Source organism: Gigantopelta aegis, chromosome 4, assembly GCF_016097555.1.
Source record: "Gigantopelta aegis isolate Gae_Host chromosome 4, Gae_host_genome, whole genome shotgun sequence".
Classification (NCBI taxonomy): Eukaryota; Metazoa; Mollusca; class Gastropoda; order Neomphalida; family Peltospiridae; genus Gigantopelta; species Gigantopelta aegis.
In genome coordinates, this window is record NC_054702.1 from 108,391,082 (window position 1) to 108,418,805 (window position 27,724).

The 27,724-nt window shown below is 34.4% G+C and overlaps 1 protein-coding gene across 1 annotated transcript in view; it reads right to left on the minus strand.

Moving 5' to 3' along the window:
- The window catches only part of LOC121371719, a 108,558-nt gene that overhangs the window by 10,751 nt on the left and 70,083 nt on the right, over window positions 1–27,724 (minus strand). Inside the window, exons 6-7 of the mRNA XM_041497816.1 lie at window positions 13,040–13,246; window positions 120–534 (exon numbers count right to left, since the gene is read on the minus strand). Of these exons, the coding sequence (XP_041353750.1) occupies window positions 120–534; window positions 13,040–13,246 (622 nt within the window). The remainder of the gene's footprint in view (window positions 1–119; window positions 535–13,039; window positions 13,247–27,724) is intronic.

Below are 27,724 nucleotides of genomic sequence, written 5' to 3' on the forward strand. Positions count from 1 at the left end.
ATTTCTAAAAATAACATTTTGCGTTTAAAACATCACATTGTTCCAGCCATAACACATAATTTGTAAAATTAATTTCTTAAAACATATATAAAATAAACGTAATCCTAAACAACTTTAACCTATGTCTCTGTTTTCTGTTTTGAATAGAACCCTCTGGACGACGTCCATCTCACTCTCACTGCTGTGCGACACGACGATGCTGGCATTGTCTGCCGACAGGGAATCCTCCATCTTGGATTCGGCCTCGCTGATGTTGGCGCTGTCTCCACTGCTCTTGTCGAGGTAAGCCCTCTTGCAGAGGCTGCCGTAGCTGACGTCGAGGTGGTTGGGTGTGTCTCTAACGAGGTCAGAGCGCCGGCCCAGGTACAGGAGACTGTCATCCAGCTCCTCGTATCCCTCACCACTCAGGTCCCCTCGCCAAGACCGCGGAGATCGGCCGCCGGAGTTCGGGGACTGGCTGTCATAGTCAGGGGTGTCAAGTTCATCCAGGGATGGAAGCGTGTGTCCTACATTGAATGGAACACTGGGAAGATCCTGGAATTAAAAAAATAGAATAATTAATTATTTGATGATTACTTTGCTTCTATCAGGATTCCATAAGATAATCAGCTAAAAATTATCTTAGCAAGATGGAAATTGCCATGCTTCCACAATTTCGAAATAAAAAACATTTTGGAGGATTTTAGAATGGCATCCTCACATTTTAACTTTAGTAATTTTCACTAATTTTCCCTTATAAGATTTTATTTTCAAATTTCCATATTACATTTTTGTAATCTTATCAAAATCAGTTATTGGAAGAATACAAAATACATAACTAGCTTTAAATTGAATTTGAAGTTACATTATGTGTACATTTATTTTACATATATTTAGACAAATTTGTTTTAAAAAGTCACTTCAGAAGATATTCAGAAGCTTTTAGGATCCATGAAAAGAAAATTTAGGATGACAACCATCTTGTATAAGATGTAGTATTCTCTGTCAATAATAAGGACAGAAATAATGACAAAACATATTTGAGCAAACTATATATAATAATGGAATAAGTGGGCTACAAGAATGTGATAATGGTTTTTGAAATTTTTTTAAACTACCTGAAAGAGATGTAATTTTTCAGCAGTTCAGATCAAATTCTATTTATTTTGTGAAAATTATTTTATGCAAAAAGTTGAAATGACATAAGAAACTAAAATCATATCCCTGTGACTAAGTAGCTGATAGAGTACCACCCATGTTTATAGTCTAGTTGTGAACTCATGTTGAAGAGGACCTGCCCTTGGAGTACAGAATCTGGTTCAGCTGGCTTTGTGTGTGTGTGTATAATTATGATATTGATATGACAATCGATAACGTATCGTTCCGTATTTCGGCATGAGACGACTTATCTACAATTGAGTGCCATTTTCCCATTGATCAAACCAAAACATGGTCAACTGATATGAAGATCAAGAGAAAGATATAATAATTAACCTAGATCTGGCAGAAATATGACATCCATTAGAATAATTCCAGCATGCTCCAGTTCTTGAACAAACCTATCATAATCTAAATTAGGATCACTTAGAATTTAGAAGTAAATGTAAATTGCTCAATTCATTCAGATTTTCCCTTCCTTTTCCACAAGTATGCTTTATTGTGAAAATGTATGGGAAAGATCAGCTAGTCTCAAACTTGGACATTAAATTTGATGCTCTGATATTCTCCAAAGAGTGAACCACACCGGACTCAAGACTGATTGTGTTCACAGTTCTTTACTGTATGGTACCATATGTGGAAATGTACATGCAATATAAATGTTTACAAACTGAATCGGTGTGAATATTTTCTCGCTCGTGTGTGCTCAAACAAAATGATTTATGTATGGGCAAAAAACTGCTCACAGATATCGCTAATTTAGTTTTACTAAAAATTACTGAGAATTTAATACTGAGAGTAAATGTTCTACATAATTTCTGGAGAGTAGGTTATTGCCTACCATCAATTTTCAAACCATAAGCATTGGTTTCACCCTAAATCAAAACAAATTCTATTGATATCTTTGTTTTCTGTTAAAATTCTTTACAACTGGAAAATGTTTTTACAAATCTTTTTAAGGACACAAAATGTTAATTTGAGAAAAACAATGCATTAAAATCTTCACTTCATAAAAATACTTTTTAAAAAATGAAATGAATAAAATGTAAAATATCGGCATTAATGATTCTTCATTTACAATTCTGGCATCTGTTTTTGCATGTTATGAGTGCTAGTGCGAATTGTTATTTTGGCCCTCAACCATTTTGAAACAAAAAGTGAATTACTATGTTTTTTAATAACTAACTTAACAGGAAATTACTCTGCTAAATAAGAAATGATGATAAACTGGTTAATTAGTTCAGACAATGAACACATAAAACTGTGCCATACCATATGTAACAAAAACCTCAACTTGAACTTTCTGAATTGCAAAGATCAATTTATCATCACCTAACTGTGAACCAAACCACTAACTGATTATTCATTTATCCAACAAACAGTTCAACACGGACATCAATTCCTTTTTGCCATCAAAGTGTTGAAGCCATTAATTGTTGGGATGGAAAAGACAATAAGACAATGCATTTTTTATCAAGCAATCGATGGACTGTGGTAAATTTATGTTTATTACACCTGCTCCACACTTGAATGAGAGGACACATCAGAATTCGACCTCACATAAATTGATTGATCTGTAAATGAAGTCTTGGTCAGCTGTCACAAGTGCCAGGAGGAACCGTGGACCAATTACCAGCCAACATGATTTGATTTGGAAATAACCTGGCAGAGATAATGAGAGAAAGTCTTAATAGGGAAATGGAAAAGAGATCCCGGGATGACCAGCCAGTGTCATTGTGTTTGTGTTTTGCTGTTACATCCGGCCATTGGTCCGTGTTGAGCCTGCAGGGTCTTCACATCACACACAACAGTGCACGCAGATCGCGAAAACAATGGAGTCAGGAGAAATGATGTGCCAACACCACCATGACTTCATTAACAAGACAGGTCAGAAGAAAAGAAAGTGGCATGCCATCTTGACATTAATAATACTGTCAGTATTCCACATTTCACAACTTAAATATTTTCATTTCTTTCAGATTTGTATGACGTTTTCAAACTGATGAATCTCATGAATGTCAGTCATTTCAGGGTACAAAAGAATATGAATGAATGAATGAATGAATGAATGAATGAATAAATGAATAAATAAATAGAATAATGTTTTAAAATAATAAATAAATAATGTAACAAAATAGTATGAGGAAAAGTTTAAATAAAACATTTAATGAATTTGCCCCAGTACAATTCATAGTCAATTTCATGTACACCCATGGATTAAACTGCATCACCTTAAATTATTTCTTTCAACAATTGTTTTAATGTACTCACAATTAAATAGGAATAGATTCCACCAATATTAAGAATAACCACACTAAATTAGGCTTTGTTTAATGACTGACAAAATGACGAAGAGAAAAACCCTGTCTGGTTCAAATATGGCAGCTATTTAATAGGATTATGAAATCTATAATGGTACATATATTCTGGCCAAAAATCTAAATGTATTTTGGCAGAGTATAAAAAAAGACCAGACCAGTATTAAGTGCAGTGTTGCATGTAAACTGCAGTATATACAAGTATTTATAACAGCGTGATTTGGCAGATCTCCCCATATGTTCAAGTTTAGACAGTGTTTTACTAGGACATCTTATACTAGAAGTAGATGTACTTTAGTCTAAACCAATTTAAGTCTAGTCATAGCTATGAAATTAAGACCATTTACACAATTATAGTAATACTATAGTAATCAAGTCTCTTATTTCACCCCCACCCAAAAAAAGAAGAAGAAAAAAAGGATTTCAATGACATATACATAAATATTGTAGTGCATTATAATAAATAGAATGCTTACACCTTGTAATTTACAACTGTGGTTTTTTTATCATACATCTTCTGCAGTAATGGAAAATAAGACATGTAATATAAACAATATCTTACAGGATTTTTTTCTTATCCTTTATTTATGCTAAGCTAATATCACGGTCATAAAAATATGTATGCTAAACATTTACAAACTGCAAGTCAAGCAACAAATTTCACCTTGGTAAGATTAACATTCTGTATTCTCAATTAACTTTTTAAACTGTTTGGATTTACGGAGAAGCTAATATTGACATCTATTGATCTTTAAAACTCTGTCAAGGCTTTAGTCAAATGCTTAAGCACACAGTAGCCAGTGTCCAAAATGTCATTTATTTGAATACATAAAGTTCCCTAAAGTCTGGCCAAACATCTTGCCTAGCACACACAAGTTCACCAGAGAGGATAACAACTGGTCATTCCCGCTCGTGAGGTCACTGCGGTGCACAAGGAAAAACACATTAAATTTGTATGATAGATCAAGTTACTAAGTGGATCCAGGTAAAGGTGAAACAGTGTATCAAGTCTGATGACCAAGATATTGATGCAATGAACTTAATGAGAAAATTACATTAATTAAAGTGTTCAGTGTTTGGGAATGTTATATCCAATGATGAATGAGCCATGACATCAGAATGGTTTTACAAAATTCCTTATTAAAGTCCAAAATGTTAGTGAATGAAGATAACCATATAAAGTTCTTGTCTGATTTACTGTGCAAGGCTACATGCACTAGAAAAGTGGGTTTTTTTATGTTTAATGACACCACTAGAGCACATCGAGGTTTTAATCATCGGCTATTGGATGTTAAACATTTGGTTATTTTTGAGTCTTGCTACATTTTACCAATAACAGAAGGGGATCTTTTATAATAACAATGACGAGAGCACATAGCATGGCCTTTGATATACCAGTTAGATGTAGAAAAACTAAATCAGAGAGTGGATCCCCTCAGGTGGTTCGATCCTGTGATGCAAGCACCTCAGGTGAGTGCTCTACCGACTGAGCTAGATTCCATCCAGGCTATAAGCACAATAATTAACAACTGTTTGCGATAAATTATATATGCCATATACTAGAATAAACAACACATTCATATTTTGGTTTGGGTAATAGACCATAGTTTTATTTATACATGCTCGTACCTAATGTCGTGAAAGATGACATAGGACTTTAGAACTATGGTCCTCCATCTCAAACTATAACTACATAATCACTAAACTAAATAACTAAAATTAAATAACAGAATTAGGGTGAGGTGGGTGGGGATAAAACTTTAGCGCTTATGATAACGTGTTGCTTTATCGCTGCCGGAAAATGAATGCCCGCTTTTTGGGATTAAACAAAGGAACTTGCTTATAAGCCCTATGATTGGCTCATTCAAACTACAGAACATGCACTGCGCCCTTCGATTGGCAGAAGACATGCCATACATTTAGACAGGGCATGTTACGCATTGCGCAGCGGAAGTAATTGATGCGTAACAATTTACGACTTCAGTCACCGGAAGGTAAACAAAGACATGCATATTTCGCAGACATTTAACCGTGCCGACATTCAGAAACATCTGTGGGCGGGCGATCTACAACATATTAATAACATGTTAATTAATTAACATTCACCTCATCTCAAACAAATTATATCCCCTATTTAAACTAGTGGTATATACATGAAATCATAAACACATTTTCTCAAACTGTCATCTTGTGGACTTTATTAATCATATGGCCTCTTAACACAGGTGTGTGTTTAATACAGCTAGAGCAGGTTTGACTGTACACAAAACCTACTGACTGAGCAGTATGCTGTTTTGAACTGATAGGTTGAAAGTAACACCAGCTTGTCATTGTTTAGTGATATAAAAGGAACAACAGCTTGTGGTGGTTTTGCTATATATAGAAGTGACACATTAACAATAGTTAATACAAGAAACATGTTTTATGTTAGTCATACTTTACCTGCTGTTAAGATGTGAACTGCGGGAATCTTTGTTAGAAAAGATCAGTTAAAGAATGTTGTTAAAAATTAAATTCTACCAAATATAATCTAATATATATATTGATGTCCAAAAGAAACTTTACATACATAAAATTTAAATAATTTGATAAATATTGTAGCTAATCGAAAAGAACCAATTTAGAAACCACTTTACAAACACTTTGCATGTATCACAAAGTGCACTGTGACATTTAGATTGTGAACTTCATGATATTGTTACATCCGTCACCTGTCTCAAAGGGCCTTTTTTTACACTGCCTTTGGTGGCTGCTTAACACAGTTTTGTCTGTATACAGGTAACAACTGGCACTACTTACCTGTAAACTGTACTTTAAAGCATTGACCCTAGCTTTGCGGCAATGTAAAATAGTTTTTGGCTATTACTTTTTTTTTTTAATAGTTACTTACAATTTTGTTACTTAAACTAAATTATCAATTTCAGAAAATCATAGGTGTTTCTGGTCATCCTGGTACTTCTAATTCATATGCAGGTATAAACTGTATCTACTCTGTCGTTTTACTGTCCATCATGACCGATATGTACAAGAAACACTGAGTACACCATATTTCTTTTTAACAGCAGCCTAAACTGTAGGCAACAGGCCATTTCTGTTGTATCATTGCTGTATGCAAATACTGTATGATTAGGGAAAAGAAGTAAAGACTGTTTTATGTCATAAATGTAGATTTATTGAAATATGTGAGTTTTTATCAACCTTCACAGCTTCAAGTCGATAGAAATTCAAATGATTTTACACCAATATTATGGAAGCAAAAATATGTGTTATACAAAAATAGATTTTACTATGTTTACAACTGCTTTATTGCTTGTTCAAGAATTAAAAAACCACATTAACTTGGCTTTACAAAGCAAAGTGTTTGGTTAATTACTATCTAGCAGTCACAAACTATACTCAGTCACACAAATTACATGATCCAATATTTTTATTTCTGTATGACAAATGTTTTAGTGATGTAATGAAAAAGACTTCAAAACTTTTAAGGTAAAGGAAAAGTTACTTCATTCCTCATTTTAGAAATCAGAAATGCATTTTGCAAGTGCCAAACATATAAACTACATGAGTGTATATGAAGTTTATCAACTTTTTATTTTTATTTTTATTTTATATGCACACAAATCACCACTTCCAGTAGTATGTCAACATGCAAAAGGCATTGTTGTTCACAGATCATGGAATTTAAATGATACAGAATATTAGATAAATGAATCAATCAATGCTAAATTTGGAACCTATCTGACATTATCACAAGCCTGCATGGGGAAATAACTGAGCAAGGATCCCCATTTACCAAAACACAAGGACATTCTAAAACACGAGACTTCACACCCATGTATAAAATCTTTAGAACTTGCATGATCATATACTGGCGTAGGAAACGGGAGGGTGGGCGGCAACAGGGGCATGTGCTTCCCCCCACTTTTCAGATATTTTGCTTTATATTTGCTTTATAATAGTGTAAAAGTGTGTAAATATAAAAGTGTGCCGACCCCCCACCCCCTCCACTTTTTGGCACCTTCCTATGCCACTGTCATATTTAAACCATAGAGATAACATCTAATATTAATATTTTGACATGATCAACTCTCACCTGGGTAACTGAAGTCAGGTCAGAAATGAACAATCCCTTAACTATTATTATTTTGGGGTGTAGATACTAAACCAGTTTGGTATCAACAAATTATTTATATCATCTGTCACGAATATATGAAAGATAAAAGGTACACTACTTCTTTTCAGGTTGAAATGTTAAATCCTATGAGACAACTTAAACTTTATTTGCCTATCCAGTCTTTCATCACTATTGCGTCCTCGATTCCAATCAGCAATTACTGTAATAACCAAGTAATTACCGTAATACGCCAGTAATTACCGTAATACCTGGGACAGATGATTTTCAAATGTGTCCTCCTAGTCGTTAATTTATGGGATGATCAATGCCACTGCCTAACCAGCAATGGAAAACTAAATTTATTACAGTGTTACAAGTGTATGTGAGTGTGTGCACAACGGAAGCAAAATCACATTACCTGTCCATACCCACAGGGTACTCATCAATCACCACAGCGACATTAAAGCAGATGCCAAGGTAAATGGTTTGTGTTTACTTTAAACTAAATTACATGTAAATATGCATACAAATTGCATAATATACACATCAGATATAAATCAAGATAAATGGTTTGTGTTTACTTTAAACAAACTTACATGTAAATATGCATACATCTTATATAATATACACATAAAATGTATGTTACTGGTACTGAATTTTATTAACTTATTTAATTAACCTCTCACAAAATTAACTTTGACTTTGTCATGAAAGCTTAATTTATGAACTCAAAGCAAAAGTTTTTACTTTAAAATTTGTTTTAAAAATTTCAAACTTCAAAGAAGTGTTTTCTTCATAGCTTTGTCTAGACCACTGGCAGCCTTATTTGAAATGCCTTACAGGCTTATAAAAAAATATGAATTCATGTGATTTAAGTACTTTATTGCCTGCAGGAAAATGTGTTTGTGACTATGCTCAAATTTTAAGGATTATTTTATTACCCACAGAAGTCATAACTGGGAGCTATTTTTTTTAATATTACTGTAACATACTATTCTATTGGACAATTTTAAGCCTACTAAGCAATAAAGTTGTTTGTACTAAATTATGACATCACAATTTGGCAAATTTCCAATATTTAACCAAGTTAAAATAAAGTTTGTATTTAATCATTTATATTTAATGCTAAATTGCTAACAAAATGTTGGGTTATTTGGTAGGTTTTTTTTTTTTTTAATTTTTTTTTTTTTTTTTAGTGACTTCTTTGTGTCAATAAAGTGGGGTTTTTAAGAATTATCTGTGAAATTTAGCTACATGCACACACAAATTACAAATTTACACGGTCTAATAATTAATTTTACCAGGTCATCCGATTATTATGATAAACTGAAGAGGTGAGTGTAACAAATGTATCCAGTTCCTGCTGGTTTTTAGAAAACAGACGTGTGCAATTTCTTTTGAACAAAAACAAACATGAAATTCAAAATTACCAGCCTAGTGAAGTAGTCATGCATACAATCAACCATAAAACTGGGAAATATTGGGTTGGCATTCCAGTATGAAATGGTCTGCTAAAATTGTAACTCTGTCACACATTTAATCAAGTGTACATACTTTTCATCAACCGTTTTGAGAAGGAGTCAACTGTCGGACAGAACTGTTAATAGTGATGTGAAAGCGAATACTTCTTTTTGTATTCTGATGGTGTCAAATCCAACACAAGACCCATAAAGCACATTTAATGGTCACTTGAAAGTATTAAAACTGACTAGTTAATTCTGGACTGGAAAATGGGCGTATCAAGTGCTGGAGACTTTCAATATGGGATGTGGGTCAAAGACCACATTAAAGTGTATCTTGCCTGATTATAAATGAAACCTCCAACTTCAACGATGTATAATTGATGAACAGTATATTGGTATGACATAAAAACAGCCATTCAACTGGGGTAAGGTTAAATACTTTCCCTTATTTAGAAGTTGCTGCTTTGCATATCAAGAACTAATATTAACATACATTTCAGATATTAAACATATGTTTCTGATATTAACATGTGTTCTAAGGATTATGTTTAACAATAGAATAATCTCAATTTTCTTTTAAATGTACTTAAACAAAAAAAGTTTTATTCCAGAAATATCTGATAGCAAATATTAGGGTCAACCACCCAGAACAAAATCAATAAAAAAGACACCAACTCTGTATCTCCCACCTCACTCTAATAGATATTAAAATTAAAATTTATTTTGTTTAACAACATCTCTAGAGCACAATTATTTCTTAATCATCGGCTATTGGATATCAAACATTTGGTAATTTTTCTTAGAGAAAAAATCTGCACATTTTTCCATTAGTTGATATACCAGTCGTGGGGCACTGATTGGGATGGAAAAAAAAAAACATCCAGAAAATAGATCCACTGAGGTTTGACCCTACACAGATCCTCAGGCGACCATTAAACTGACTGAGCTAGATCCCGCCCCATCCCAATAGATATAAACAAAACATCGGTGAGAGATACTGCATGTGTTTTATATGCATGCATTATACTGATCATCATATATTATACTGATCATCATATATTATACTGGTTCAATAAAAGTTTTAGACAGACATATTTACAGAACTTCAACATATTACTTTCATTAACAAATTCGTCACAAAATAGTTTTATCAAATTATTTTTCAAACAGTTGTTTGGTTAATCAGTTTAGAGTAATGAAATCAGCCAAGGATGATTAAATAATCTTCAATAAAATTTGATTAAACATCCAACTATCTTGTATAAAGGGATGTTATAAAATCAATGATTTTCCTTCAGTGTCAAATACAGCTGTCCTTGTTAATTGATTACGTTTGAACATGATGAAAAAATTATAACGTAACATTACAAACAATATTTTGTGTCTGTACACTATCAGAATATTTCACAATGGAATGCTTTTATTATGATTAATACAATGACTGGCTGTCTAAACATAAAATCAGGGGTGAATATTTCCTACATAACCCACCCATAACCCATTCAATAAAGAAATGCCTTGAGGGCTGTTGTTAATATATGGGTTATCACATTTCCTTTGTAACAGGAATCACTGTCCACAACAAAGCTATGATGGTGGCCTACATACAATAATAATGAAATGAGAGTATAAGTTTGGTATTGTATAAATAAGCCAGAGAAAGACTTTAATTTCTGTGTGCGCCCATGCAAGGAAAGCCATGTAATTTTGGTTACAGCCCATGAGCATCGACTGACAATGACACCTAGAGGCTGTCTGAACAAGGCTCATGAATAATCAATGATTAGTAAGTGTTTTTCATTCAAAATGTGTATTCACACCACAATACGCTACAGTTTAAAAGTCTATATCTTGACCATCAAAGGCTCGAAGTTGCTTGTACTGGGATCTCAGGTTCAATGATTTACAATTAAACAACAGAAACAAATTAATGTTTGGAGCCAAATGTTGATCACATTGATTAATTCAAATTTGTCTTAATATTAATTTCTCTGTAATTATTGGGAATGACAAAATGCCAAATAAAAATGTAAATAGAGAATAATACATGAGTGGCTGTTGAGATGCCATTTGTCTCAAAACAAGTTGTTTTAAAAGGTATCTAACAAGCAAAAGTGAGTTTGATATATTTTTAAACGAGTTGTAAGATAAATGGTATTCAATGGACATGAATATATTATTCTATTTCTTACATATCCTCAAAAAAACTGGTTTTAAGCAAAGTTCAACATCTTTTTTTACTGAAAATTATTTACAGCCCTTGCATTTATGAGTCATAGACAAATGATTATCAGGTTTACTATATGTCACAGTGTAATCGATTCCGATTGTGCTGTTTTTTCATTGGATGTATAGCACTGGTGGCCTGGTCATCACGTAGGAGCAGCCAATTATATGTCTTGAAATTGTTAACACACATATGTGTTATCAAAAATAATTAACAATATTCTCACCAACGGGTGTGTAAGAAACATTTTTATGCTCCACTGGTTGAAATATAAAATCCATGTAGATAAGATTAAGAGTTAACAGATTTTTACATTTATAATAAACAGGTTTTTTTTTAACCTCTTAAAACATATCAAATGACTATCGTTAAATAAAATTAACGCATCTATTTTTAATATAATATTTTAGTATTTAACAAAGACATGATTTCAGAAATGCCTTAATACTAAAACCTGTGCTTACTTTGATGTTGGGAACCATGATTATTTCAGGAATCTGCTTAGGGGGAAACTGGCTAGATATTTTTAACATTCAGTACTTCGCATTTAGAACGACATACTTAAAAACATCAACCCACTGTTATTTTTGTATGGACAATGATGATAAATGACGCATTAAAGATGTCTCACTCTTTGCCAGTCATTATTTCAACTTCTCAAGCCAAACCAATAAATTATATTACCAAGAATTGATACCGACATAAATCATATGAGAGAAATAATGTCCAGCAAGCAAAATAAAACATTTATCTATTAACTAATTGCAGGTGTGCCATTAATTCCAAATACTAACAGTAAACTGACATGATGATTTGTGGTTAGTAACCATTAGCAACAGAATATAGCAAGGAAGCATAACAACAGTGTTAAAGAAAATCGTGCTGGCTCATCATTAGCAGTGGTATATGTAATTTCTGCTCTTCAATCACGGAGGAAGAAAGTTCTGTGATGCATGTCATGAAGATGTCACTATGGTCAGCTCCATTAGGCTCACACCGACAGTGATGGCTTTAAGTGACAGGAATTCCATATCTCACCCTGGCCAGCAGGGCCAAGCCCAATCAAACTGATAACCATGTGGTCTCATGGAGGATTCCTTTTCATGTGGAGGTCATACTTATAGCATGTTTGTTCAATAGAATTATCATGAGATCACAATGACAAAAAGTTCTTAAATTTGCAATACAGACCTCTGAGAATTGAAGATTTGCGTAACCCATTTATCGCAAAAATAAAATCTGGTTACCCATTTTAGTTCTGCATCACCTGTTATGTTCATGTAGATGATGTCCTAAATTTAGTGCACAAATGGAAATTAGATGAAGTAAAATGAGATTTGTGTGAGCGATGCAAATGAAATGACTGTACAATTTTTATATTTTTCATTATGAAATGTTTTTTAAAATCCAAACACAGAAACTTAAATGCACTACTAGTAACCATGTAGTGAACAGGTGACTAGTTCTTATACTTGCAAAATTAGCCAAATACCAATTTTAATTTAGAGAAATAATTTTATGTAATGATTGACATGTTTTTGGAAAATGATGGTGGCTTTTTGTAATTTTTAAAGTTTTATAGATAATACGGTGAATTTTTCTGCATACCCAGAGCTAGCCCAAGACAATATGTATTGGACAAGATGTGTTTCTGGACCAATGTATGGATGAAAAAAAGAAAGTGAATTAAGCGCTCTGCAATGTAAAGGTGCCAATAAACAAAACTCTCAATCGTTATGTTAACAAAATCAAGACTGCATAACCCATTAAAGTTTGATACCTTCTTTTCAAGAGTCTCCTCTAACTTGTACTGCCACTCTAGCGACTGCAACCAGATGCCGTGCCAGCGCCGCTGCAGACCGTTGGCCACGTGAGACAGAGACTCGCAGCGATCACTCGATTCTGTGGCACCATTCTGGAGCTGCTCGCTCAGCTGGATAACCACGGAGACGATCTGTGAGTGTGACTCAATCTCCTGTTGCAGAACCTGGAAGTAACAAATAACAACACAATAAGCAATAACTTAGGAAAACAGGCTAAAGTTATCCACCAATTAGAAGTTATAATGCTGAAAAAAAATCCATTATCATTTCCACTAAAATAAAGACCAACATTGGTTTCTGAGGAAGTAGAAAGACAAACTTATGAAAACAGGCTAAAGTTATCAACCAATTAGAAATTATAATGCTGAAGAAAAAAATCCATCAATGTTTCTGCTAAAATGAAGACCAGCATTGGTCTCTGAAGAAGTATCTACTTATAATTAAGTAATTAAGCAATCAGGTGTAACTAGTTAGATCAGTCCACTAGTATCTGCACATACGACTATATACCAGTGTCTTGGAAATCACATATTTGCCACAGTAGGTTGGGCATTAATAGTTGGTGTTAGAAGTTCAACAACAAACTTTATTCTTCCTGCAAAACTGTCCACAAAATGAATTTTTTATTTTACATAGTGTTTTGATCATTCTATTAGTTCATCCAACGTTTTTGACATATGCAATATTATCACCTGTTAAACCTCCCTCCCACCTAAAAAATTAGTACATGTACTTTTAAAAAACCCAAACAGTATTAAATGTTTTATCATCCAGAATATTACCACAGTTTAAACATAAGTATTAACTGGAATGACAATCTGCATGCAGTTGTTGCCAATATTTACCTGTGCGGTGTTCATTTGCGCTAGCGATATGAAAAATTACCTGCTGTCACGAGGCAACAGCTTCAAACGGCTACCTGACATCAAAGGCAATCTCTAAATGCACCAAAGTAAATTTCTGAACTTCAGCTACATGCAGGCTAATCAATAGGAGCTTGCTTCATGCACTAAACAAGCGAAGTTCAAACTTTATATATCAATTTTGTACTTCGTAGCCTCCTGTTGATTAACACAACAGAACCTGTTGCATTGGCAACGGCACAAAATTCTTATTCATACTTAGATGTCTATTTTTTTAAGTCTATGGCACAAAAATACTAAATCTGTCATCTCATCTCTTCATCCTGTAACATTGGTTACTAAATCACAATACAAACTACTGCCTTAATAAACCTGTGTCTTATATCGGAGGACAGCGAAGTTTTGTTGCCATATTTTAATATAAGAAAGCATTCTATCCTTATAAGAACTAGCAGTGAACTTTTAATGTGACAGATTGGAGATGATAGCCAGTATAAATCAATTAATTATTAAGGATTAAAGAGAAAATTGGAAGAAAATCAAACCTGATGATTTATTTTATATGCTTCAATAAAATTATACTTGAAATTGTTTTTTAACAAAACAAATATTCATACAAAGGCAAGCCATATTAGCTGTAAAAGCTAGTTTATCTCTTATGCCAGCAGTAGTTATTGATAGACTTTGAGGATCAATACGTTTATTTTTAGCTAGGTCACTGGATCTACTCCACAATTCCACTCGTTTTGAGAACCTACATTGTGCATATATAAAATGACCATTCAACTGATTGTGTTTTTCTCATTCCAACTAATGCACCACAACTGGTCAACGACTGTGGTATGTGCTTTCCTGTCTGTGGAAAAGTGCATGTAAAAGATCCCTTGCTGCTAATGAAAAAATGTAGCGGGTTTCCTCTGATGACTATGTGTTAGAATTACCAAACGTCTGACATCCAATAGCCGATGATTAATTAATCAATGTGTTCAAGTGGTGTCATTAAACAAAACAAATATGCTAACAATGCAATCACAAGTGCCAAAGGAATGTATATATATGTATATGTATATGTATATGTATATGTATATGTATATATATATATATATACATGTGTATATATATATATATATATATATATATATATATATATATATATATATAAACTACTAGATGTAAGCTATAAATCAGCAAACCTCTTATTGTAGGAAGACTTATCTTTTCTTTTATTCACAATCCAGGTATCCTGTATCAGCTAAATAGCTACCTGTCCACTCAAGTTAAATCTTCTTGGCTACTTAACGCTTTATTATTATGTTGTTTGTTAAGGTGTTGGTTTTAACAATGATATATGTTCCAACAATGATATATGTTCCAAAGTGCACAACTGTAGTATTGAATTTTCTTTGTTAAGAAATGGCTAGTCTAGCCTCTGTTACATTTTACAAGGTTGTTTGCAGTATATGCATCTAGTAGTTGTCTTACTTTCAAGGTTGTAACCATGCTGACATTTTTAGTGGTTCTTTTAACAAACATTTATGGGTGGGTGTGGTGGTAAAGGGGTTGTGAGAACTTTCTTGAAAAATTTACTGATACAAAAAAAATTATAGAGAAATAAAAGGATGATTTCATATAATGTATTTCTCGAAAAATTATTAAAGTTTTAATCTTTACTATTTAGTATTGCAAAACACAAACCCCAGTTTTGGTGACCTGCCTTCATGGAATGTGTAAGTTTTATTGCCATAGTATTGGTACATTGTTCATGTATAACATAAGAGATCTGAAAATGGATACACTCATAACATTATCACATTATTTCCAAAATAATATGAATCTCCATCCAGCCATATATATATATATATATATATATATATATATATATATATTTGTCTCTGTCAAAATAGATACCATCCTTCTGTACAGAAGCTACATCCCACAATTACTCTACAGCATGACTCTGACCTGAACTTCAAACCACAATCCAACAGGGAATTTCATCCATTGATTGGTACCACTGTGTGCATTAACTTCAGTAATGACCAGTCACCTGTAACTCAGTTTACAGTCGAAAAACAAATGCTTTTACAGACAAACATTTTACAATATCATCTCTACAATTATCGTGGGGATATAAACATGAAGGAAAAAGTTAACTATTCTGCCTCAAAACCATAATAAGGATTGACAAAGTAAGTCATGCCATCTGTCTCCAAGTGTGAAAATTCCGGCCAGTGTTAAGTCTTCTACAACATTTTAATATTTTTCTTCTAAGTATGTTAAGTTCAATACTTTAACTTTAGTTTTTAGTTACTCTTCTACAACAATTGAATATTCTTCTTCTAAATATGTTAACTTAATACTTTAACTTTAGCTACCTTTCAAAGTGAATATCCACAGTGGAATACTTCCTGTAGTGTAAATCACATAAAAATACAGTTTTTATAATATATATCTAGGTGACACATTAACAATAAATCATGTCACAGAGTGAGCCCATCAATCATCGCAGCCGGTAGTACTATCCACACTACTTGCCTAAATACACATAACAGATTCGATCAGTAAGACTAATTAAAATTGAAAAATAATACTGTGAAAAATTCAGTGCCTGTTTAACCAAACAAATGTGCATGCACACACACCACTTAATAATACCCCCACCCCAACCACCCCATCAACAGAATAGCACTTATCAATGTATATAATCAGTTATTTCACAAAAACTCCATAAAATTAAAAGGAAAAGGAAAGGATCGTTTGTTTAATAACACCTCAACACATTTTAAACTATGGTTACTTCAATTACTTGGTGTATGACCCCTGAAAAATTAAACAAATTTGCAACCATCTACATTTTTCTTTTTATCACTCAATCACCATGAAACAAAAAATCTATCAAAACCAGTGATGCATAAAAAATACCTTTCGAAGATGTGCACCAGGTATCAAAATAGATTTTAACACCAGTCAGAAAAACACCCCACATCCAATCTATTTTTAAAACTTTTCATTTAAATATTACAATTTCAGTATAATATGCTATATGCACCACAGCACGTGCAAATAATCAATAGTATGCCACAATAACCTACAATTAAAGAAAGCGTCAAGTTGGTTACAATCCATACTGTGTAACTGCACATCTGGCTTGAAAACAACACAGCCCATTGGACAGCATGTTACAGTTATCCATGAAAATCAAAATCTTCAAAGAAGGTTGCCAGGATAATTGATTAAATATGAAATTATCTATACCAGTCTGCTGTCTTAAAGCAATACCTTTAAAGTAATAAAGTGTGATCAATCTTTATGAATAGAGGTGGCAAAATTTCACAAACCATAAATGCATACATTTTGAAACCGTATAATGAATGGGTTAATATGAATCAATACTGAATTAATAAACAGAATATCATGGAATAAAAAGTTTGTTTAGTTTAACGACTCCAGCAGAGCACATCGATTTATTAATCATTGGCATTTGGATGCCAACCATTTGGTAATTTTGACGTAGTTTTAGTGAGGAAACCCACTACATTCTTCCATTAGTAGCAAGGGATCTTTTATATTCACCATCCCACGGCCTTTTGATATACCAGTCGTGGTGCACTGACTGGAATAAGAAATAGCTCAATGGGCCCACCGACGGGGATTGATCCCAGACTGACTGGTAATCAGACAAGCACTTTACCACTGGGCTATATCTCGCTCCAACATTAATAAAATTAAGTTTTTAATTAAACTAGAACAAAAATTACGAATGAAATTATTACTACTGTTGCCTGCCAGGACAGATATTCATGGATTAGTTTGAGCGGAGAAACCCCAGTGCTGCTTTATAGACATTGTTACTGATTGGCAGCAAGAGATCTTTTATATGCAAAGTTGGATCCCCAGACTGCATGGATAGGCCATATCACAGCCTATGGAGTCGATATGTATCGTGAAATCAATGCACGTTTTTATAGATCTGCATTGTAGAGCAGTAACTCCCACAGGGGCCATCATGACCCAAGAGTACATCATTGCTGCATTTCCATCTCAAAACAAGGTCATAGCGACTCTTACATGAAACATTGTCACTAGGATGATAACAAACAAAACAACAGTGTGTCAATGTGGATTAAAGGGAAGAAAAGGATATTAGAGAGAGAGAGAGAGAGAGAGAGAGAGAGAGAGAGAGAGAGAGAGAGAGAGAGAGAGAGAGAGAGAGAGAGAGAGAGAGAGAAATGTTTTATTTAACGACATACTCAACACATTTTATTTACGGTTATATGGCGTTCAGACATATGATTAAGGACCACACAGATTTTGAGAGGAAACCCGCTGTTGCCACTACATGGGCTACTCTTTCCGATTAGCAGCACGGGATCTTTTATTTGCACTTCCCACAGGCAGGATAGCACAAACCATGGCTTTTGTTGAACCAGTTATGGATCACTGGTCAGTGCAAGTGGTTTACACCTACCCATTGAGCCTTGGGAGCACTCACTCAGTGTTTGGAGTCGGTATCTGGATTAAAAATCCCATGCCTCAACTGGGATCCGAACCCAGTACCTACCAGCCTGTAGACCCGATGGCCTAACCACGATGCCACCGAGGCTGGTTTGAGAGAGAGAGAGAGAGAGAGAGAGAGAGAGAGAGAGAGAGAGAGAGAGAGAGAGAGAGAGAGAGAGAGAGAGAGAGAGAGAGAGAGAGAGAGACAGACAGAGAGACAGACAGAGAAAGAAAGAGTAACAGAAAAAGAGAAAGAAAGAAAGAGAAAGACGGAGAGAGATAGAGACACAGACGGAGAAAGAGACACAATCACACAGAGAGAAAGAGAGACAGAGAGAAAGAGAGACACATAAACATACAGACAGACAGTCACTGCTATATAGGCCACTCATACTAAAAAAATAGAAAGGTATCTTTTATATGCACCCTCCCAAAGACAGGACAGTACATAACATGACTTTTTACAATCCTCGAAATAAGTTGCGAATGAAAGGTCAGGTCTCATATCTATTTTATCTTGGTGGTTTCCCATAACCAATACTTCATTCGCAATCAAGATTTTGTTCACAATGCATGGTTGTTTACAAAATTCTTACAGTAACAAATAATACCCAAACATATTTCTTATGGTGCTAAAAATTCTTAGTAATATAATTTTAATTGCATTAACATATAGTGGGCTTTTATATCATGGGTCCTACTAAACATCTGAATGTACTGAAATTTACTGACCAAATATTTAATTATAACTTACAATCCTTTAGCATGATCCATTTGTCAGGCGTTTTGTATGACCCATTCTGACTGGCAACCTATTTTACCTTCCAGTTGAAATTTGAAAACTAAGAGTGGTAAGTGAATCAGTTACGACTGAGAAATACCTACAAATCGGTTATGTTGACTACAGCTTATTTCGATCCCGCTTTCACTCACAAGTCACACCTCAGACAAGTGCTCTACCACTAGGTACATCGCCCCCATTGCCTGGTGTGGACAAAAACTGCATATCCTAATGCTAATAGTCTTATTTGTCAGACAGTGCTTAGCACAGGAATGAAGAACGTTGCACATTTCCACCATTGCTACCTCTGTAAAACCCACACCAACTGACTGTGATAGTGACAAAGAGATTAACATGCTTTTATTATGGATTACCACGCTCATGCCAGTCAAGTAGTGTTGGGGGTCATACAGAATTACCGGCATGTTCGCTGCATTATCCACTACCCATGAAACAAGCCATCATTCCACAGTTATCAATCAAACGACAGACAAATAACTGAGACAAGCTTCGAACAACAGCGACATACTGAAATTCTGGACCACAAAAAGGGATGCTAAGACCAGAATATTTCAACCAAACAAAACAGATGGCCTGCACAATTATCAGCGAGGTAACTGATTTTAAGTATGTGAATATTTTCGCCTAACCCCAAACAAAACAGATGGGGGGTCGACTGCACAATTATCAGCGAGGTAAGACAGCAATTTGGCACATTAACTTGATTGCTGACCTAACTAGCCACTTACACATGGCATACAAAAATGTAAAATATACTCACAAAAGGAGTGTTTTTGAAACCAGACATTAATGGTTGTTCAAAACAATGTTTTTGATTAACTACATGAAACACCAAACATCCATAGCTATCATTTGGTACAAACTGACACAAATGGCTACAAGGCTACAGGTTGATAGTAGGAAACTGCGGAGGGTAACCTGGTAGACCTGTGTGCAACCCCACCCCAACCCTGTAGGCCCTATATACGGGTCAATAAAAAAATAAAAAAAAAATACGTTTTCAGGGCTTGAAATTAGGGACTCGACTTACAGCCGAGATCGACTTACAGGCGAAGATATACGGTAAGCAGCAGTTAAATTAAACCAAACTACATTTATAAAATATACTTATATAAAAGTTAATCACCACAGATTTGCAATGTAAGACATTCATAAGAATTTTCTGTCATAGCAAATTATAGGTTGACAAAAGTTATTTTCCCAGAATATATGAATAACTAATATGAAATCATGTCACGCACAGGTTAAAGAAGGAAGGAAATGTTTTATTTAATGACACACTCAACGTCAGACATATGGTTAAGGACCACACATATATTGAGGCACGAAACACGCTGTAGCCACTTCATGAGGTACTCTTTTCAATTAGCAGCAAGGGATCTTTTATATGCACAAAATGGGCTACTCTTTTCGATTAGCAGTAAGGGATCTTTTATATGCACCATCCCATTGACAGGATTGCACATACTACAGCCTTTGATGTACCAGTCATGGTGCAGTGGCTGGAGCAAGAAATAGCCCAATGGTCCCACTGACGGGGATCAATCCTAAATTAACCGAGCACACATCAAGTGAGCGCTTTAACACTGGGCTACGTCTCAGCCCCACAAAGGTTAAAGAAGGCACTTTAACTAAATCTATCAACCTATCAAAATGGGGGACCACTGAACTTTTGTTATTTAATTTGAGATCAATTATAAAATAATTAATTACCATAACCTATGTGATTATACTATTGCAAATTATTGACTTCTTCATTAATAACAGTGCTTTAATCTTAGTTTAAATATACTGACAATATCTTCTTTTTTTCCGAGGTGATATCATCTAGTTTGATGACCACCTAGTGGTATAGGCTATCAATTGTCAATTAGGCATTGGTATAACAGAAAAAATGTAGAAATAGTTATCTTCATTGTAAATACATTTTCATTTAGTATCTGTGTGTGTGTGTGTGTGTGTGTGTGTGTGTGTGTGTGTGTGTGAGTGAGTGAGTGAGTGAGCAAGAGAGAGCGACAGAGATAGAGATATAGATATATATATATATATATATATTAGAGAGAGAGAGAGAGAGAGAGAGAGAGAGAGAGAGAGAGAGAGAGAGAGAGAGAGAGAGAGAGAGAGAGAGAGAGAGAGAGAGAGAGAGAGAGAGTGTGTGTGTGTGTGTGTGTATGTGTGTTAGAGTTAAAAGGTATGTGTGTTAAAACTGTAAATGACTATGGACTTTATAGAAATAAAATTAAAAAATTTCACCTTATTTTATTTTAAATTTTGTCACTGGAACAACTGTATTTTGTTGGAGTGTCTTAGCATCTAACATACTGTGGTAACTTTGTTGAAATTGTTTTTGTTTACAAATTAAGTTTTTGTCAAGCCAAAAGTGTGCTCTTAAATTAATAACTTCTTTTTTTTAAATTTTATAATCTAACTATGTAACTAGCCAATTCATAAAGGTATATGTAAGTTTGAAACAGTAATATTCAACGTTTGACATCTAACAGCCTCTGATTAAAAACAATCATGTGCTCTAGTGGTGTTGTTACACAAACCAAAGTTTAACTTCCACATTACAGGTAGATGTAATAGGTACAACACACTTCTGAGTAGTGTCATGTCTTGAATGTCATGTTATTCACTGTACGCTGCTAGTGTAAATGTGAGCATGCACGTAACAGAAATGAAAATGTCAAAATATTTTCACACTGGGTGTATTACTGCAGCAAGTGGGACTTGGCAAAAACATTTCTCTCTAAATCAAGAGTAAATAGTCTCCATTAATTTTGGTGGAGAAATTTACGAAGTCTGATTTTTAAGCATAGTAAATATACCTACTTGCTTACACATGTGCAAGCTAAAAACATGCTTTGTAAATTCAAACCACTGTGTCTGAATATATGGTAAAAACAACTTTCCATGATGGTACACCGAATGTATTATGGTAAACAACCAATCAAAATGCTTTATTTAACACAAGTATTTTACAATATCAGAAACAATGAAGTCTGCAAAACAAAACTGGAAAAAACAAAACAAAAACAAACAAAAACAATAACTTGACTCGAATAAAAAAAACCCCAAACAATTACATGCACTCATCCTTCAAAAAAACAGTACAACAGAAAAGAATCCCAAGCAAGCACCAAAACTGTAAACCTATTTATATATAACATGTACATGACTAAGTCTTAGTGCACACATAGCTTGCTGCATGCTCCTGATTTACTACTACCTACTAAACAACACTTGTCACAGTGTCACAGATGGCGACAGAGATTTTGCTAACCAACACCGAGTTAATTAGTACGAGAACGGGCAGGTATTACCAGTGATCCATGACTAGTATATCAAACGCAGTGCTATGCTCGGTGTTTATGGGAAAGTACATAAAAGATTCCTTGACGCTAATCAGTAGTAGTCCAAGCAGCAGAAGTAGGATTCCTCTCACATCCATTAATAGACTGCACACGCAGCAGAGTTGTACCTCTAGCACAACATATAATTAAACCAGGAATGTTATGCCCATTTAAATAATAAAAGCTGAATTTATTGTTAAATAGCTAAAAACTCTATTCCAGTGGTAAAGCATTCGCTTAATGCACGCTTAATGCATGGTCGGTCTGTGATCGATCCCCGTCGGTGGGGTCCATTGGGCTATTTCTCGCTCCAGCCAGTGCACAACTGGTGTATCAAAGGCTGTGGTATGTGTTATTGTCTGCGAGATGGTACATATAAAAGATCACTTGCTGCTAATCGGAAAAAATAGCCCATAAAGTGGCGACAGTGGGTTTTCTCTCTCAGTATCTGTATAGTCCTTAAAGATATGTCCAACGCCATATAACCGTAAAATAAAATGTGTTGAGTGCATCATTAAATAAAACATTTCCTTCCTTCCTATTCCATACAAACACAGAAGTCCTTTTTCGGTATTTTACATTTCATTTAAAAACTAGTTCATAAAAATTATTTAAGAAAACAAGAAGACCTCAGACAAAAAGCTGAAAAATCATGGCATGCTTAAACTAAAGACGTAAAGACAAAAATAGATCACATCATTATGACCACCACACCAGGTGCCATTCTCATCCATTTGCTGGATTTTGCAAGTCCAACATCATCAGCTTGAATATTATTTTAATGGTCAAATGACAAAGTGTTAAAATATATATAATGCTTTTGTTCATCCAATTGGGAAAGTCTGCTCTAAATATTGTCCTAAGAAGAGATTTGATGGACCTTAAATAGTCTAATCACGCAACACTGATTAAAACAAATGATGCACTGGCTAACACAGAAATATTGGTAATATTGATTCTGCCAGTAATTATAACATTAATGTTGGATTGTGTTGTGATGACTTGGTGTAAGCACAGTGAAGGTATACTGTCCATCAGATCCATCAATAGTGTACTATTGCAGCTGACCTTGCAATGATTTGAATAAAGCAATTACTTATCTTACACCCAGAATCAATACCACACCAACAAGGAAGTACCAGATAGATACTCCATCTTGGTATCTGCTTCACATTATCGTACAATACCTGGCCGAGATGAACAAATTAAATATTCATAATAATGGGAACAGTCTCGGTCTGACTGTCCTAATAATACTAGTTTGGATATACAGTCAAACCTGGGTTAAACAGCCACCTGGGAATATCAAAAGGTGACTTTTAATACAGGTGGCTGCTTAATTCAGTTTGTACTATATTAGGGGAGCTATCACTCTATTCAGCTAATATTAATTTGACAAGTATAGAATATTTTCATTATATACTAACATATAAACTAACATCAAAGAAACCACAATATTTTCATTATTATTGTATTTCCACTTCCAACAAAGCAGTTGTAATGTTTTTGCTTAATGTAACATTCAAATTCCAAAAAGAGCAACTACATGTGTCAAAGAACTACATGTATCACAAAACTAAAGTATGTACCAAATCTTACATCTTGGGAGTTTCATTTAACATCTTGGGAGTTTCATTTAACAGAGACAGAATATGTGTATTTATAGCTAAAATAATGTATGGTTGTCATAACAGTTTCTTAGCCTTTATGATGGCAATGCTAGTAGCAACACTAATTATCCCATTGTTCTTTTTTTTTCAACAGTGTGCTTTCCCTGTACTGTTTAATCTGGCTATTCAAAACGTCAATACAGAACAGACTCATAGATATAGACTAAATAAGTTATTAATTTGGTAACTGTGTTTAAATAAAAGAAAACTTCACAGTGAAATTAGTCATTGGTTTGAACTGATGCATCATTTGTCAGTGTTAGAAACAGGAGTTTTTCAATACAGAATGAAATGCCTTACTGTCGTGCCATTAAATGTAGGTTGAGAGTCCGTGTACAATGCAGTAGTACCAAATGTTGTTAAACCTTTTCGTCTTACTAGATGTACAAATGACTATATAGTTAAAAGCTATTTGCCTCCTACCCACCTCAAAAAAACAAAAAACCACCCCAAAAAACAACCCAAAATATTTTACTTTAGAGAGAGAGAGTACCCTTTTAACCACAAAGGTTTCGGGCATTTCTGTCTCGGGCCCAGATTCTGGATAGCCACTGGCCTGGTCCGGGACAGAATTGACTTTAGAAGTGTACTTTTTGTTTAGTTGAAAAATGCACATTTCTGTGTCCTAGTTTCATCACTAAGATAGTGCTAAGATAAGATACCTTTTTAAAGCAGTCTTCACAATACACAATCACTGAACTCTAAGTTCATGTAGCTTTGAAAAGATACGCTTCAAATAATCAATAGTATTATTAGTAGTAATTATTCAAGATGAATACTTTGTCTTGCTTTCAAATTTAACCCAGATCCCCGTCCTACTGCCAAATGTGCCTGATGGGACAAAATATCTATTTATATAAAGAAATAACGCCTAGTCATCTACAGATGAAGCAGGTCACCACCTTACCACTTTGTTATACCAAAGATTATCAAAGGTCATAAATGTCATGTGTATAATACACAAAAAGAACATTAAATAAGATAGTTAAAACCCATAAATTCTGCATTTTGTCATGCTATCAGTTATATCATAATTAATAAGGTAATAAAATAAATACTTTATTGAAGAATAATGGGACATATTTTCCTTTTTTTAAGAATAAAAAATATTCATAAGAGTTCTAGTAGTAATACAATTTAAAAATACACTCATTACTAAGCAACCTCATTCTTTCGTTTAATAAAATAAAAATTGATGCATATTCAATGATTTTATTATAATACTTTTGTCCCCATTTCATACCTACATATACATATGATTAAAGTTAAAGGTTGTTTTGTTTAACGACAGCACTAGAGCACATTGATTTCTTAATCATCGGCTAATGGATGTCAACAATTTGATAATTCTGACAGTCTTATAAAGATGAAACCTACTAAATTGTCCACTAGTAGAAAGGGATATTTTATATGTACCATCTCAAAAAGAATAGCACATACCATCACCTTTGGTGGTGCACTGGCTAGAATGAGGAATAGTCCAATGGGTTCACCTATAGCAATAGATTATACTGATCGCACATCAAGTGAGTGCTTTACCACTGGGTTACATCCCGCCTGTCAAGGTCAAGGTCAAAGGGTTTTACGTGCACGTTCAGAGCAAGCTGTTGTAGCGCACGCCTGTCGTGGGCACAGGTGCCGGCCTTGGCCGGCCTCTCTGTCCAAGACAGGAAAGATCCCGCCTGTAAACATATTTCTCTTTTATATGTACCATCTCATGGTGCACTGGCTAGAATGAGGAATAGTCCAATGGGTTCACCTATAGCAATAGATTATACTGATCGCGCATCAAGTGAGTGCTTTACCACTGGGTTACATCCCGCCTGTAAACATATTTCTCTTTTATATGCCCATTGCCTATATACAACTACATATTCTTCTACTTGACTTTTGACTTCTCAAAATCTAATCAATTTTTCTGACCTTTGCAACAAAGCTTTTATTTCTTAATTATAAAAGTGTGATATAATGAATGTATAGTTTTTTAAACAATGTTTTCAAAGACTTTGAAACCAGTTTTGAGGAGGTTTTTAAAGATTTGTTCTAAGTCAATCCAGATGAGCAAAATGTATGGCCAAAACCCCTGAACACATGGGTTTGTTTGATATAAAACCACAAACGCAGCAGACTTATTGAGTTTCTAAGATAGTTTCTTTGATGCTGGTTGCCATACAGCTGAAAATCAATGCATGTCTAGCCTTCATATGAACAAAAAAAACCCATCTGCATTTCAACAGGAATGATATATTACTATTGTAGCTTTTCTAACAATGGCAATGTTTTGATGACAGTGATAGATCTCCATAAAACTAAATATGATAAGTATGTACCAATACTACTTCCTGTAAAAATAGCACAAGCAAGATGCGACAGAACTACCACACAAACAGAAGGAGAACAATAACATACCGCATGATCCAAGAGTTGTTATCAAGATGATGATTATTAAAACACAAAGATATTCCAACACACCACAGAACAATCAAGATGTCCCAAACTGTCAGATTTTATGAATGAGAGCTAAAGTAATCCCAAATCCTGTCTATTGACCAAGTATCTATCCAGAGCCAGTTGACAGACGTGGATTACGGGCCAGTGATAAGCTGCGAATACCTGCGAGCAGTCATGAACAACACCTACTGCAGATTAGACAAAGATCAGCCCATACAGTGACACAGTGACAGCATGGGCAAGTTTTGGAGCAACGCTGTCGGTGTTGTCTGTCTTTGTCCCGGCTCTTACCACATGTCAACGACAACGCCAGCCTGGGACTGCTGCAAGCCTTTCTACGATTGGCTGGCCATCATCTGCTTGAGGTCAAACATGGAAGAGAGTTTCATATTGATTTTTTTCAAGCGTCTCTCTTGCACACAAATACACACATACTACATTCACATTATCAGCAAGATTAGGAGTTTTTAGGTCAGGAAGGCAAAGGGCCCCATCTATTTTTAACTACCTTGTCTGGTCGATTATTAGACCGTGCACGAGGACACGAACACCTTTCCGTGACAGTTGTGTAATAATCCAGTGAAACTTTGGCAACACCTCAAATTGATAAACCTGTCATTCAATCCGATTGTGTAACTTCATGGAGCACAATGCTCCTATTTAGGAAGTACAAACCACTGAATTAGCTCCTAGAGTATGTAGCCATTTAACATATAATTTTGGCCAACATAACTTTTTTTTATCATTAAAATTGCAATAAACTTATTTTTTTTTACTTAAGAACAATATATTAATGTTTGTAGCAACTCAATAAGGAGTTTTTACTGCAATCAGTTTGTATGTAACAATTTATTTTCTCTTCCATCTTACAAGATGTTTTGTCAAATAGGTTGGGGGTTTTTATATTTTATTTTGGTCAAATAGTTTACAACAATTGTATCACAAAACAAATTGAAAATTTAACAAATTGCATATGCAACATTACAAATGACATAACAGCATGAAA